This window comes from Arachis hypogaea, chromosome 18 (genome assembly GCF_003086295.3).
Source record: "Arachis hypogaea cultivar Tifrunner chromosome 18, arahy.Tifrunner.gnm2.J5K5, whole genome shotgun sequence".
Lineage (NCBI taxonomy): Eukaryota > Viridiplantae > Streptophyta > Magnoliopsida > Fabales > Fabaceae > Arachis > Arachis hypogaea.
The window spans coordinates 21,733,504-21,751,326 of NC_092053.1; the positions used below are offsets into that span (position 1 = coordinate 21,733,504).

Below are 17,823 nucleotides of genomic sequence, written 5' to 3' on the forward strand. Positions count from 1 at the left end.
TGTCTTTTGAGTTTAGGTAGTTATTAGCTTATCAAATCTAAAGTTTACCAATTGAAATGTTTTTTATGAAAAAGATGTAAAATTTAAGTTTTCAATCTATTTAAGTTGTTATGCATTTATAAAAAAAATTACTAATAATAACATGAATATTAAAATTATATATTAGCTAAATCCTTAAATTTAAGTATCTATTTTGTATTATAGTTGTGTTATTAATGCACTAAAAATATATCTTGGTTTAGAGAGTAAGAAAAAAGAAAAAGAAAAAGAAAAATCTTAGCTTGTGACTATCTCTCTTAATATTTTTCATAAAAAATTATCTGTATTCACTGGAAGTTGTCCTTAACTCCATTATTTAAGTCTCAATTCTACAATGACTCCTATGTTCAAGAAAGTTCTAAGTGCAACCGATACTAAAGTCAAGAGTGGACGTCTTGTGATTCCAACCAAAGGCGCAAGGGTGAGTCCCTAACTCCATATATTTATTAATTTGTGATTATATTTCATTTAAAAACACAAAAGTGTTTAGTATTGTGTAGGGTTATATTGATATTGTTGATTATTATTGATGTCTTTGTTGTTGTTGGTTTTTTTAAATGCTATTTCTTGAAGTTCAAAATTCTTATTAATTTTTTTGAACGTCTTATGATACTATTATTTCTTTAAAAAAATTAAGTTAATAAAAAAATAATATAAATAATTATATTTTTAATATTTTTTAAGTAATTATATTTCTAACAGAAATAATGAGTAGTGTTGCTAGATATCAATATAGTTATTAGTAAATATATATAGACCAAAACTTAAAGCAAAATATATAGTAACTTATTTGCTGCAGGGTTATTTGCATGCATGGAAAATTAATGCATGATTATTATATGAGGATGTTATAAAATCTATGTAACAGATAATTGAATATATTATAAGTATGTTTTCCATGAATAAAAAAATAATTAATAGTAGTACTGTATCTTGTGCATGACTGCATGCATGGAACAGGCTTATCTTCCAGAACTTGAGGATAAGCAACGATGCATTCTCCTTGAAATTCTTGACACCAAAGGGAATATTTGGAAGTTAAGCTACCGTTTTTGGGAGAACAACAGAGGGAGGATCTATGTTCTTGGAGGCCTTAAAGCTTATATTACTATTTGGAAATGGCAAGTTGGTGACCAAGGTATTACTATGTTGTTGTATTTTAGGTTTTTATTTCTGAAATAAATAAAAAAAACATTATTTTCAAAATTACGTTACTTCAATTTTAATTTTTTGGAATGCACCTTTTTTTTTGTTTAGGATGAGTTCGTCCAGCCCTCCGACAAACTTCTATAATTTTATAAAGTTTTTCACGCTTCCACCGAAATTTATCCAAATTTTCCAAGACTCAGGACTCAGACGGACTCTATTAAAATAGTAGAGTTTGCTGGAATACGATAAATTTGTCCTAAATCTAAAAAAAAAATGTGTATCTAAAAATTTAAAATTGAAATAACGAATTTGTGAATTTTTTTTATAATTTATTTTAGAAAAAAAACCTTGTATTTTACTATAATCATCTCTATTATTATATTCATATGCTTGTGCTTTATTTAATTTATTTTAAATTTTATTTTTATCAAAATATGTGAAATAATATATATAGTGTATGCAAATATGATAAACATCTTGAGTTGGACAAATTTGTCCTAAATTCTTAAAAAAAAAAAAATATCTAAAAATTAATAACGAATTTATGAAAATAATTTTTTTTATAATTTATTTAAAAAAAACCTTGTATTTTACTATAATCATCTCTATTACTATATTCATATGCTTGTGCTTTATTTAATTTGTTTTAAAGTTCATTTTTATCAAAATATGTGAAATAATATATATAGCGTATACAAATATGATAAACATTTTGGGTTGGTCAAATAGTTGTTTAAGTAAGTATAGAGAGAGTTTAAAATTTATTTTATACATGTAGTAATTTATTATTGGTCAGCAAATAAACGAGTGGCATATGGTTTAATCTATTAATTTTTTTGGTCTGAGTGGCATATGTTTTCTAATTGAAGTATCATTTGTGGTTTCAGTCACATTTTATCGAATTGAACCAGAAAATAAATATCTTATTGTAACTGAAAAAGAGCTTCCAGTATCTGAAAAGAAACTTCCAGCATCGTCGTCTTAATTAGTTCTCTTAATCTCAGGTATATAACAATTATTTTAGATTTGTTATTCGTAAAATAAGTTATTTTGTAAAAAAAAAGAAAAAAAAAAAAAAAAGAAAAGAGAAGACTCATATGAAACTATTGTGATTTTAATTATTTATAATAATGATTAATATATTAGTGGGTTTCTGAATTTGTTTCTAGAAGACATTTTGTAGTATATTATATTTTCCTTGTATCAAATACTAACTTTTGATTATATATGATATGTGCAAATTAAAGTTTGGAATTCATTTATCAATTGCTTCAGTTTGCTTTGATTTTTTGGATTACTTTTGCGTTTGATATTTGCATTAATTTATATATGGAATTTTTTCATAATATGTAACATAATTTATTATATAAAAGAGGATTTATGCACATTCTTCTTTGTATTTTGACAGGGCATATCACCAAAATGGTCATGTTTAAACATGTGAGTCATGAAATTAATAATTATTTATCGAATTATTACCAGCAAGGGAGTTGTTAAGACTTGTAAACTTGGCTTTATTTTTGTGACCCTTCTAAGATTTGGTTTTGTTTCTGTTTATCATTTCAATTATTACTTTTGTGAACCTTTTGCTTATTTTCTTTTTGTTGTTCTTCCTTTTGCCTATTAACAGTTTCTTGTGAATATTTATAAAAATCATAAGATTCAGCGGTTATGAACAAACATACTTTTCCATTTTATAAGTATATGTGTGTAAAATTATAATTTTTATTATAAATTAAAAATATAAAAAATACATAACATATATTAATATAAAGAGTAAAGTATTATTTTGGTTTTCAACGTTTAAGTCAAATTATAATTTAGTCCCTAACATTTCAAACATCTTATTTTTATTTCAAAAAGTTTTAAATGGGTTTAATATTGTCTAATCATTAAATTTGACATGAATAATTAAAAAAACGACTGACGTTAACATTATCGTTAAGTCATATTTTCTTCCGTGTGTATTAGAGAAACATAACCAAAACCTTCTTATAATACTTTTTCTTGTCGATCTTCTTCTTGTAAAAAAAATTTCAAACTCTATCAATCAATCATCAACGTTTTAGAATCAAAGAAAAATTTTTTATATTGGTGATTGTTGGTGGATCGATTTTATTTATGTACCAAAATCAAACGTTATTATCTCTTCAATATGCTAATTATTCATGTCAAATTTAATTGTGGGACAATATTAAACACGTTTAAAATTTTTTGAGATTGAAATGAAAAATTTAAAATCTTTTAAGACTTAAATAGAACATTTCAAATATTAGATATCATATTAGGACTTAACTTAAACGTTGGAACTAAAATAATACTTTATCTTAATATGAATAATATATACATTCAAATCAACTCATTCAAATTCAAACTCAATTTATTTAATATATGAGTTAAAATTCAAATTTAAATTCAATTAACAATCTTATACATTCAACTTATCCGTGCCGTTAACAAGTCGAGTTTGAGTTTGAGCTAAATTGATTCGCTCTCAGTGTAAACCTCGGAAAATTAATAAATAATTAGTCAATAAATTAATTATTATTCAAAGATATTAGAAAATTAAATTTTATAGTTTAGGGAAGTAGAAATATTAAAAATACGAATTTTGACATTAATTTTAAAGATTTTGACCCAAAACCGGACCAACAAGCCAAATCAGTCGAACCGAGTCCAAACCGGACCCAAGACCACTTATATAAATTTACCTCAAAGCTTTTCTTCCCCTTGGCCTCGTTGCAAGCTCGCAGAAGAGGAAATCGACACCGAAAACCTTAACCCTCCTCACCAAAATTCACTTGTCCATAACTTTCGATTTGGAGCTCCGATTGACAAGCCTTTAGCGGCCACGTGTTCATCTCGAAATTCTTTTCAATTTTATCTGAACAAAGTGGTAAGAAATTTTCATTTCTTACCCAATTCTCCCTCTCCTCAATTTCAAAATTTTAGGGTTTGGGTATTGAGGAATTGAATAATTTTGATGGTTTAGGTGAACTCTAGCAGCAGATAATCACTGGGTTTTGTCCAATTGATTCATGGGTAAGGTAAGGAACTCCTGTTTCTTGGTGAATTTCTAATCTAGTGAACTCTATGTTGATTATAATGATATTGTGTGCATTAGATTGTGTTCTTGTTGATTTGGAGTTCAATTGGGCGGTTTGGAACAAAATGCGGGTGATTAGGCTTGAGAAATTGACGTTTGGAAGTTTAGAGCTTGTGAAAGGAGAGGTTTTTGAGGTGTTCCGAGCTTAGGGAGGAATCGGCCAAGGTATGATTTTGGTTTCTCATAGATAATATATAATGTTTTGTGAAAACATAGGCTAGATGACCATAAGATAGGTTGGAAATGTGGGAATATATTAATGCTAGTAACCTTGATAGAAATGTGGAATTATATTGCAAAAGAGTTGATGAATGATAATTTTGTTGAGTTGGTTGTAGGAATTGTGTTAATTAATGTTGTTGATGGGAGTTGATGAATAATTATATGATGAATGTGAATGGTTTTGAATATTATGCGGGTTATGAATTTAATGATATCTGAGATACGAGTTTCCCTGTGTAACAAAACCGTGGCTTGCCACTACGTGTTCCAGGTTGAAACTTGATACTCTGTTGACCCTACGCGTAAGGGTGACCGGGCACGTATAAATTTCCAGGAATGGATATCCCCCATTGAGTGAGATATAAATGAATAAATGAATGTATGAATTATGAATGAATGAGAAAATCTATGCATAGACTCATGGGGATGCGCGACGAGGGACAGTCTAAGGGTTTCGGACTTGTCGGGTTGGCTAGATAACCGACAGATGAGCCTCATCAGCCATAGGACAGTCATACATCATGTGAATTCTGTTTGTTTTGTCTGCTATGCATTACTTGGGATTGCCTAACTGAATATATATTATGCTAATTGTTATATCTACTACCTGCACTACCTGTTTTTTACTTGTGCGTTAAATTATTTGGTTGTCTGTCTCTGCTAAATCAATGGTGATGGAGGAGCGGAGGAAAGGTGGACCAGTTTGGTGATAACGTTAGGTGTAAGTAAGTAAGTTTAGAATTCCTTAGAACACCTACCCTTGTTATGGCTTCTGTTTAGAGTTTAAGTTTTATAACTGAGTGTTGGCGTTCTAGGATTGTCCCTGGCATTCCCAAGACCTTATATATTATATGTGTGGCACTTTTACCACGCTGAGAACCTCCGGTTCTCACCCCATACTGTGTTGTTGTTTTCAGATGTAGGTCGAGAGGCTCCTCGCTAGGCGTCTGGATTCCTGAAGTGGAGTGGTCCCTGGGTTCTTTTGATTATCAGTATATGTACATATGTGCTTAGCTTTCTCTCCAAGAAACTTGTTTATTTTGTCCCTCTTAGAGGTTTAAGGAGAGTTAAGGTTTTATTTCTGTATTTTGAGTATTTTGGGATACTTGTATATGTATGTAAATATTCTCTGGCCAGCCTTGGCTTCGCAGGCTTTGTTAGGAGCTAGTTATGATATATTCTTGACTATCTATTCACTCTTTCGCTTATTCATATCTATGATCTTTAGGTTTCTTAGCACGCAAGTAATTCCATTTCCTGAACGTTGCACTTTTTATTTTGTAATTTTACTTTATCCATTTTTCAAGACTCCTAGTATATTATATTTTTTCACTATTATATGTATGTATTTTATTTTAGAGGTCTGTAACACCACACTACCTCTATTCTACGACTTAAACGTAAAGCTATGTAGTAGGGTGTTACACTCAGCCTTGGTAACAACCAAGCATTTATTTTGGATCATCATTTCATTGCTCAACTTCCTCTTTCTTCCATATCGATGTCTTAGCTACGCTCGCATATATAGTTATATTACTATATACATCAGCGTTGAAAACCGTCATGTTACATGTAAAAAGAAAATCTTGTGCTCCTATTAGAATAAATAATTTTTTAATTTAGATTATTTATATATTAAACCATTAAAAATATATATCATGATGTAGAAATATATTTATATTTATAAAAATAATAAAAAAATTATCTCAATCTTCTTTAATTAAAACCTTTTATATTCCTAGTAGAGTTAAATTGTAAACTCTTTGATAAAAAAAGAGTTACATATAGAAACAATTTTGATGTGTTGGGAACCGAAATTCTGAAGTTATTATTTATGTTTGAACGTGTTATCCATTAAACCCTAAATCCCAAAAACAATAATATATATGATTTTATTCTCAATTATGAAATAGCTTAATTTACGATTATAATTGGTATATGTATTGCCCATATATAGGTTAGAAAACTAATAATTTTCTAACAATCTCCCACTTGGGCTATACATATATACTTTACTGAGATAATCACATTTTATAAACTTTATCCGCGCATTTGAATGCTATTCCCTGGTGGCATTTACGTTGGTCCGTCATAATTTTTGTCTAACACAATTGATTTTTTTTACAAAAACACCCTTAGCCTATTATTGTAATATCAGTTCTGATCTTGCCTGCGAAATAGGTCGGTTGTTGATTACCGAGCTATACCCACAAAAGCTTTAGCACCCGATCCCCGAATCCGAGCTTTCTTCCTTCCAAAGAGATATGAGAGTACGAGCAATGAAAAGAGGGGGGGGGAGTATACCTGCAAAGGCACTCCGAAACTTAAGTCAGTATATTGTATTCTCTAAAAACTTACCTTGGTAGAATATTTTACCTTGCTTTATATGATGAGTTCTTCGTCTGTTATGCTTTTGGCATTTAATCGTCAGTTTCGAAATGATTGATATTGTAACTGATTGATATGCCGTTGGAACGTCGGTTATGGTAGGAGTATTATTCTGACCGAGTTATGGCTCATAAAAAGCCGAGCTTATAATGGGTGGCAGTTACAACTCTTAGTGACAACGGCTATGACGCCGAGTTATAGCTCACATTTAAGGCCGACCATATCAAGTTCTATATCTCTTTTTTATTACAAGAATAACTTAATATTGATCATTTACCATTATATCCCTACTTCTTTATTGTGTCATTTAAAACTATATTAATGACTAATTTAATTATTAAATAAAATAATTAGTCTTCTAAATAACAAAACAATAGAAACTTCAAACCTCTTAGGGTTCATATGGAGCACGCAGATTTTACTGGAGGCAGCAATGGCGGTTCAGATGGTGGCACAAGAGCACTGCGACCACCGGTAAGTCCTCTCTAATGTATGAATATTGTATTTTATCACATAGTTTCTTCTTCCTTCCACATTAATGGTTCTTTGTTCATTTTTTCATAGATTTAAATTTGTTTTTTGCACATAGTTATCGATATTTCTTGCTTGGAGGTTAATGTTTCTTCTTCCTTTTGTTTTTTAATCGATATTGGGTTTGGTAGCATAAGAAAGATTGCTTTCTACAGTTTCAATGATTTCTTCTATTTTATTTATTTTAGAATTTAATAAATTTAAAAAAAAATAAAGAACCAAAACAGTCCTATTATTTTCATGTTAATGGTCTCTCCACTTTGATTTATTAGAATACTATTTGTTTTATGTTTTTTCAGTTACAAATAAAATTGTTGAGTAGGATCTTGAAGTGGATGATAAAATGGAAGAAAGAGTATTTTTTGATGAGATGATAGAAGAGTCAGATGATACAAAGAAATTTTAAGAAATGTATCATGATGAAATTAAGCAGGAAGCTGTGAATTCTGAGGATTTAGGGGAGCAAGAATTTCAAGCAATGTTTGATGAGAACGATTTTTTACATTAGGTGAATGAAGTATATCAAATAGATGATATTGAAAATATTGCCATGGTTGATTTTCTGAACATAAGTGCTCATGAGATGGAATGTTTTCATTTTTTTAATCTTCAGATAGCATTTGATTTCTATAACCATTATGCAAAATCTGTTGGTTTTGGTGCTAGAAAAAGTAAAACTTGGAAAAATAGTAAAGGAGAATATGTGAAGCAATTGTTTGTGTTCTCTCATGAGGGATTTTGACCAGAGAAATATTATAATATGGAAAACAGAAAAAGGGAGCCAAAATCTGAGACTTGTTGTGGTTGCCTGACTAGGTTTGTAGTTCGTTTTGTGGCTTACACTGGAAGATGGCATATGACTTTGTTTGTTGAATCGCACAATCATGATTGCCTTGATCCTAATAGGGCTGGCAATTCATACCCTACCTGCAGGTACCCAACCCAGTCCAACCCGTTCGGGTAGGGTAGGTTACCCAACCCGCTGCGGGTAGGGTAGGGTACGGTCCGGGTATGCCTGCAGGTAGAGTAGGGTACGGGTTTAGGGTGTACCCTACCCTACCCTACCCGCACCTCATATATAAAACATATTTTATAAAAATTAGGTATATAGTGAAGGAAGTGAGAGTTGAACCATCAACTTTCCTTATGTAATGACTTACAATAAGTGAATAACCACTAAAACTAGTTAGTTAATTTAGTAATTTAGAGCTTTAGTTTTTTTTTTATTTTTTATGTTATTAATATATATAAAATTCGAAATGATTGAATTTTATATTTATTTTGAAAAAAATTTGATATTTCTGCGGGTAGGGTAGGATATGGTAGGGTTTAGAATTTTAGGGTGCGGGTAGGGTTAGGGTTGAGAGATTCTCAACCCACAGGTAGGGTAGGGTAGAGTTTTAATAAAATTTTTAACCTGCGGGTAGGGTTAGAGTAGGGTCTGGACCCTACCCTACCCTACCCATTGCTAGCCCTATAGGTTAGTTGGTTTTCTTCCTACACATAGAAAAATGGCAGAAGCTGATGCTAGTCAAATGAACAACATGAAGGATGCAGGCATTAGCACACCCCATATATATGCTATGTTAGCTAATCAAGCAGGTGGTTATGAGAATGTTAATTATACCTTAAGGGATATGTATAATGAGATTTCTAGGTGAAGGTGTCATGTCCTAGGCGATGCTAGAGCAGCATTGCGATACCTCAAAAACTAGAAAGCTGAAGATCCTTGCCTCTATTATGAGCATATAGTTGATGCTAAAGGGGTATTGTGAGCTCTATTTTGGTGTGATGGAAGAAGCCAATTAGATTATGAGATATTTGGAGATGTGCTTGCTTTTGATGCAATATACAAGAAGAACAAATACTTGTGTTCGGTAGTAGTATTTTTCGGTGTGAATCATCACAACCAAACAGTGGTATTTGGAAGTGCTCTAGTTACCGATGAGAATAAGGAGGTCTACGTGTGGTTATTACAACAACTATTGGCAGCTATGAAGGGAAAAACACCTATATCTGTGATTACAGATGGTGCTTCATTAATGAAGTTTGCAATTGAGGCGGTATTCCTAAATTCTCATCATAGATTATGTGCTTGGCACCTCATTCGGAATGCCACAAGTAATGTTGGAAACCCAAAATTCACTTCTATGTTTAAGAAGTGTATGCTAGGAGATTATGAGATTAGTGTGTTTGAGCAGAAGTAGCTTGGGATGGTTGAGGAGTTTGGTGTAGCTGAAAAGAATTGGATTATTAACATGTACGAGAAAAGGCATATGTGGGCCACTGCACATATTCGAGGCAAGTTTTTTGAAGGATTTAGGACAACTTCTCGATGCGAAGGTTTGCACTCTATTATTGTAAAATATGTTAAATCACAATATAATTTGGTTGATTTCACAAAGCATTTTAAGCGGTGTCTTACCTACCTACGATATAAGGAGGTTAAAGCTGACTATGTTTCCATATCTGGTCGGCCGGTACTTAAAACAGCATTGGAACCTCTAAAAAGGTCTACATCAAATGTCTATACACGAGAGATATTTTTTATATTTCGACCAATGCTTGTTAGGGCTGCAAGAATGAAGGTTGTGCAAGATGTGGCATTTGAGTCATTTGTAATTTATACAATATCTAAATATGGAAGCCTAAATAGTTCATAGGAGGTGTCTGTGGATAAAGAAATGACGAAATTCAATTGTTCATGCTTAAGGATAGATTCTTTTGGAATTCCGTGTGAGCATATAGTTTGTGTGCTGGTGTTTCTTAACATCCTTGAGTTGCCAAAGTCTCTTGTGTTGACAAGGTGGTCGAAGACTGTGAAGACAAGTACTTTCAATTCAAGTGGCATTACTTGGGAGTCTATAATATTGAGTCAATAGGATGCTTGATGGATTTGTGTCGGCAACTTTCCTATGTCGCTAGTCGAAGGCAGGAGAGATTCCACCTTGTTCGAGACACTGTTTTGAGCCTAATCGAAGATTTCAAGATTGAAGATGAACAAGAAAAGCAAGTTGGTGCTGAAGCTGATGATTTGGATGGTATTTTTTCTAAGAATCCACAAAATTGTAGATCTAAGGGTCGTCCAAGTGAGAAGGTAAAACGAAAACCACAACGATGTTGTATTTGTCGCATGGGGTACAATAAAAAATCTTGTCCATTGGCAAAGGACATTCAGCAGACCAATGTGAGTTGTGCAACTTCTCATGGAATAAATGGAAACCCTTTTGAGGAAGGTTTGGATGCAGATGCAAAAATGGTAATATTTGGTTTAATGATCTGTGTACCACAACATGTTAATTATATAATTTTTATTAATAAGAGTGGAGATTGATCAATATTTTGTTTGCAGGAATTTTGGGTGTAAACCCCGCTAAAATTGGTAAATAATTAGTTAATAAATTGAATTTTAATTAGAAAAGCTAAAAATACAAAACTAATATAAAAATAGGATAGAGCTTGTCGAAACGAGAATTTTGATACCAAATTCAAAAATTTAGCCCAAAATCGGACCGAAAGAGCCGAACCGGTTGAACCGGGGTCCAAACCGAGCCCGTGGGTCCAACCGGACCCAAACATTTAAAAGACGCAGCAACTTTTTTCTTCCTCATAAGCTGCTGCAACGCCATAACAGCAAGGGGGGAGAGGAGATTCCCAAACCCTCACCATTCCTTTCAACTACCATAACTTCCTCATCCGGGCTCCGATCGCCGCACCGTTTGCGGCCACGCGCTCAGCGCGTCGAACTCTACCTTTCTATCCGAACAATTTCACTGGTAAGCCTCTTATTAGGTTCAGAATCTCTATCCCTCTTTCTTGGTAAGCTTGAAAAACCTGTGGTGAATCTTGCCCAATTTTTGTGTTCTAGGTTCAAGTTAGCTTTCGGAACTTGTGGGCTCAAGCTATTGAGCATATGGGTATGATAAGAGCACCCTAACCCTAGCTCAATCTTTTAATTGTGATAGAAAACTGAATTGGAACATATATATATGTATTAGGTGTAGGTTAAGTAGGTGTTTATGCATTGGAATTGAATTGGGATCATTTGGAGGTTTGTTGGTGACCAAGGCTTGCTTTGGGGCTGTTTGATTGAGCTTGGAGGGGCTGTAATTTTGTGTTGAGAGGCTACCTTGGATGAATTAAGTGATCGGCCAAGGTATGGTTTAAGTTTCGCACGTTTAATATTTACGGTGTTGTGAAAACTTAGGTTAGAGAAACCATAGGATAAGTTGAATTGTTAATGGCATTTAATGAGTAGCTTTGTATTGTTGTTAGTATAATTGTTGGTGAAAATATATTGGGAATATGAGGCCTTGAGGTTATTAATTTTATGCCCTTGGACTTGCTTATGATGAGTTGTGTTGGTGTTGGTATAGATTGATGATTATGGTTGATGTTTGTTCTTGAAAAGTTGTTATGTGAGTTGATGGTTTAATGTATGCATGAGGGTTGATGATGGCATTAATGGATTGGTAATATGTTGATAAAATATTGTGTGTGAAAGGTTGATATGGCATAAGTGGAATGGTAATTGTGAAGGGTTGTTCATATATTTACATATGATTTATGCTAAATGCAAGCTAATATTATGGCTTATTGGATTGGTTAAAAATAGCTTGAAATGGTTGTTGATGAGGTAGAAATGGATGTGTTAGCAAATGTATGTGTTATAGGTAAGGAATTGTGAATGTGGTGAAAATGAGGTTTTGAAAGTACTTTTGTAAAAATGATTTTGGGTGAACTTTGAAGGTCCATAATTTACTCCACAAATTCTTGTTTGAGTTGTGATTTGTTGCAAATAATAGATGGTTTTAAGAGCTTTTGATTGATATCAACTTTGTGGGAAACGGAATTTTGGGGAGAAAGTTATGGAGGTTGCAAGTTTAGTGTTTAAATCTGAGTTCAGGCTGACCAAACAGGTTTGCTGCAAGCATTCTGGGCATTCTGCCCATTTTTAAGAAAACGCCCACCCACGCGTGCGCGTGGCTCACGCGTACACGTGGCGTGGAAATGTGGCAACGCATGCGCGAGAGGCATGCATACGCGTGTGTGCATATCCACGTATACGCATGACTCACGCGTACGATTGACTTGATTTACACCCACGTGTGCGCGTGGCCTACGAGTACGCGTGGATGCTGCCTGCTGCAAAAACCGGTTTCGAACGTTTTTAAACCAATTTTTCACTTCTAAACCTCCATTTTCTTCTCTTTAAGGCTTTAAGTATGGTTCTAGGTTCAGTAGATAAAAGAAGCTAGGAAAACAAGATAACTTGAGGGTGAAGAAAGTTGTAAATGGTGGCTTTTATGAAGAAAATAAGAATGGTAATAAAGTTTAAAGTTAAGGCTTGTTATTTGATGATGTATTGATGATAATTGTCATGGCTTATGAATAATGATATCTGAGATACGAATTTTTCTGGGTAAAAACTGTGGCTCGCCACCACGTATTTCAGGTTGAATCTCGACACTCTATTGACCCTACGTCGTAAGGGTGACTGAGCACGTATAAATTTCCGGGTATGGATAGCTCCCATTGAGTAATTATATGATGAATGAATGTGAATTCTATGCATAGACTCTTGGAGATGCACGACGGGGGACAGTCTAAGGTTTTCGGACTTGTCGGGTTGGCTGGATAACCGACAGATGGGCCCCATCAGCCATATGACAGGCATGCATCATATGCATTTGTTTGTATTGGTTGCTATGCATTTTCTGGGTATGCCTAATTGATATATATCACTTGCTATCTGTTATACTTGCTATTTGTACTATCTGCTCACTACTTGTGTGTGAACTTGTTTGGCTGCTTGTTTCTGTTGCATTATGAATGATGGAGGAATGGAGGAAATGGAGAAACGGTTTGTCGTTAGATTAGGATTGAACTTGAGTAAGTTAGGTAGATTTAAAATACCTGCCCCTGTTTATGGCTTCTGTTTAGTACTTAAGTTGAATAATTGAATAACGGAGTTCTAGGATTGCCTATGACATTCCCAGGACCGTATCTATTATACGCGTGGCACTTTTATCATGCTGAGAACCTTCGGTTCTCATTCGATATTGTATTGTTGTTTTTCATATGCAGGTCGAGAGGCTCCTCGCTAGGTGTCTGGATCCTGGGAAGCGAAGTAGTCCTTGGGTGTATTTCGGCTTTCTGTTTGTATATATGTATATATGTATTTAGCTTATTCTCCAAGTAACTTATATATGCTGCTCCTCTTAGAGGTTGAGGGAGAGATAGGGGTTTACTTTGATATTTTGGTGTATTTTGGGGACACTTATATATATATATATATATATATATATATATATATATATATATATATATATATATCCCTTCGGCCAGCCTTAGCTTCGCAGGCTGAGTTAGGGGCTAGTTATGCTATTTCCTTGGCTATCCTTTATTCTTTGGCTTGTCTTTATCATGTTCCTATTAGGTTTCTTTGCACGCAAGTAATCATTTCCGTTGAGCGTTGCGCTTTTCATTTTCGCGATTTTGTCTACCGCTTTGTTTCAAGGCTCCTAGTATATTACCCTCTTTTTTATTATGTATTTATTATGCTGTTTAGAGGTCCGTAACACCACACTACCTCTGTTCTACGACTTAAGCGTAAAACCCTGTGTAGTAGGGTGTTACATTGGGCATCTGATATTGAAGAAGATTATGAAGAACAAGAGTTTTGGGCAGGAGATTTTGATGCAAGTGCTGACATGGAACTTAGTAAAGAGTTCTCATTGTAATATGATATCAATTTTTATTATGTGCTAATTGAATAAAACTTGGGTAATAGAACTTTGTGTATTTGGCTTGCTATCTAATGATTTACTTTCTTAGAGGAATACGTGCATGATGCATGAAATGTGTGTATTTTATTTTGGATTTCAACATGAAATTTTTTTTATGTATTTCAAAGTTTTGTTCACAAATAAAGTGTGTATTTCATACCAATATAAAATGTGATCAGAGGAATACGTGCATGATGCATGAAAGACTTCCTAGTTATGGCATGAGGGTATTATGACGGTGTGGTTATGTGTTTGTTGAGACACAAGTGTTTGAATGCTGGAATGGAAAAGAATCGTGTGTGAATCTTTAACTAATCATTTTTAACTTGAAATGGCAAAGAACACATGATGAATATATTCCTAGATATCTAAATACTATGATCATAATATTAATCCTTAGCACAGACTATTTAGATGATAACAGGTGAGTATAAAGTTACAATTATTTACTCACACCAATAACCAAATTAATACACAAACATAATATACCATGACATCTATTACCAATATAAAAATTATTTACTCACAGATGTTCCATTAAAAAAAATAAAGATAGCAAAATATTATTAATCTCTGTATTTATTACCAATATAAAAATGTACCAAAGTTTTCACATCAGACAAACTTTCTCCTTTAAAATAATAATTCAACAAATAAATTATAAATGTCACTAATGGCTAACATAATTCAATTGCACGAAATAACTCATCTATAGAAACATTCTGCAGTTGCAGCGACGTCGGGTCTTGTGTAGAGGTTGCACTCGTTGCAACAAATTCCACACCATTTATACGTATAAAAGGGTCAGCTTCAAACCTGCAACCAAATATTAGCAACATTAACTGGCGATATACGTAAAATGAATATTGAAATCGATGAAAAGTAAATTTATTTACTTGGAATTTGTGACTGAATCAGGTGCAACTGCAGTAACATCCTCTGTAATGGCCATTGAAATTGTAAACGTACTGCCGACAAGGTTAGGTTGGTTGACAACAAAAAGGGTTTACAATTGGCTGATCGTCATGAATTTTATAAAGGAACAATTACAGAAAACAGATCGAGTGAAATTAATTGAAGTATCTCAAAATTTTATCACTCATCAAAAATAGGAAAAGGAATGTGGTAATAAAGTCATTCAGTACACATTTAATTCAATGTCAAATATAGAAACTTGCTATCATATTCATGAGCATTCAATTTTTGAAAATACCTGGACGTTACTCTAAACGTCAAATTTTATATTTCAAATTTCAAATTTTAATGTCAAATTTCAAATTTAGAAAAATGAAATAAAAAACAGGGTGGTTACGGAGATTGCAGTGCACTGTGAATTTATTCTATTAGCTGCTAAAACCACTTTATTTTAAAGAGAGAAATAGTCTCAACAGCCCGATATAGTCTCTGGGTGGAGTCTTTGAATCTAACAAGCTCGTTCAAGAACTCCATGGTGCTATGTCTTGTTAAGCTTTCTTGAGTTACTTTCTTTCTCTCCATCGAAGATATGTTGAATTTTGTCATTATTTAGTGGCACTCCCTTTTTTTCCTACATTATCACAATTTAAAAATTACTTGTTATTTTTTTCAATTAATGAATAACTTTTTATCTAATAAAAAAATTATTAGTTAACAATGTAACAATTACATTGTTAGCTAACAATAAAAAAATATAACAATAATATAAACAGACCTTATTCTACTATAATATTAGTTTGAATAGTATATCTTATAAATATTGTAACTTCTCTTTTTTACTTTAATCTCAAATATAAATTCAACTCACATATATATAAAAATATTTTACTCTACTATAAAATATAAAACTACTTTAACACCTTTATTCTGACGAGTTTAGCTAACTCATAAGTTTGATTTAATGGAATTGCATCCGTGAGCTCATTTGAACTAAACTCATTAATAGTTCAAGAAATTGGATCCATATATTAATGAGTGGAACTTGGATAAAGACTGATTTAACTTGTTGGCCCATAACTTGACTTAATGCATATATGTATGTATATTACTTATTTGAGCTAATATATGCTATCTTCACCATATTTGAGGCATTTCGTAAGTTTAAACCAACTCTAGATTTTTTTTATAAGATAAATTTAAAAATAATCAGGGATATTTCTAGAGTTTTTCATGAAGACATGAATTAACTATTAAAATTAACCATGTTACCATATAAGAGAACACCCTTCACTGATAAATAAGAAAGTTTCATTATTCTCATTAATGAACTCTTTATTATACAAGCACATGTTATATTTATCACAACTACTGCCAGAGGCATTCAAATATTTAATACAATTTTTCTCACTCAATTCTAGTAAAACTACATTTTCTTTATCGTTGTCCTAGTGCTAACATTATTTTTCATGTAGTATGAGCATATTTTGATCTAAAAATAGTCTTCTTAAGATTCTCTTTGCTTTATATTTTCTATTAGTTTCATAATTATTTTACCATAAGCATACAAACAAGATAAATGAGTGAATACAAACTATTCGATGCATAAAATAGGATAATATATGGCATACTTGAAATTAAACAGAGTAAAAATTGACATGATACTAAATGATCTATTTATTTATCCCTGTTAAGTAAGTTCAATTATTATTATTATCTTTTTTTAAAGAACTATGAGTATTCTCATGAATGTATTATTAACACCAATTAACTATTAAAAAAAAATATTCATTAACAATCTTTCACTCACTCCCTCTAATTAACAAAGTTCAATTATGTTCTCAACTATAAGTTTCAATAAAGGTGAGTTCTATGATGTAGAAAGAAGATTCTTTCTATAGCTGTATATTTTTGTTGTCAACATTACTATGAGACAAGTGTCCAGAAAGAGAGTATGATTGAAGACATTTTCTGCAATTTGAAGCTTTTATGCAGGGTAGGTGGAGCCCCACAACACATGATAGCTAGGTATTTTAACTAATTAATTTTGTTCATTATGAGTAATTTATAAAAATAATACTGGGCTGGTTGAAATGTTTTAGTAATGGCCCAATAGCTCATCTACAAATTACATCCTATTGTCATACATCATGACCAAAATAACCTTTTTACATTTTATATTTTCAATGATGATGATGATGATGATGATGATGATGATGATGATGATGATGATGATGATGATGATGTGCGTAAAAAAAATTATCCGATAAATCTAACATGTGTAGTAAGCATTAAATATAGTTTTCTATTATAAATTGATTTGGACAATATTTAAATAATCATTCTAATCCAAAAAATAATAATTTTTGAATTTTTAACTACTCACTGGATCTTGCCATCTTTATTTCAATACTATTTACTAGCAAACTAAATAATAACAAATTAAATAATAATTAATTAAATATTTTTTTTCACATTCACAACTAATCTACACATAAATTCATAAATTACATTAGCATAACTAATTATATCATAATTGAATTTATGTATGTAAATTAACAATTAACCAAAAAAATTATGAAAATTTCCGTTAACAAATTACTTTATTAATATTTATTAAATGAATTAATAACTAAATTAATATCATCATGTAAAACATATATTATGATGAAAAATAAAATTTCATCA

General features: G+C 32.0%; 1 protein-coding gene across 1 annotated transcript; it reads left to right on the forward strand.

Annotated features, from left to right (window-relative positions):
- The first annotated feature begins 373 nt into the window (after positions 1-373).
- Positions 374-4,443, forward strand: LOC112769742 (B3 domain-containing transcription factor VAL3-like). The gene is made up of 3 exons (XM_072224829.1): positions 374-460; positions 1,000-1,177; positions 4,313-4,443. The coding sequence occupies exons 1-3, from the start codon at positions 374-376 to the stop codon at positions 4,441-4,443; spliced, it is 396 nt and encodes a 131-aa protein (XP_072080930.1).
- Positions 4,444-17,823: the final 13,380 nt, after the last annotated feature.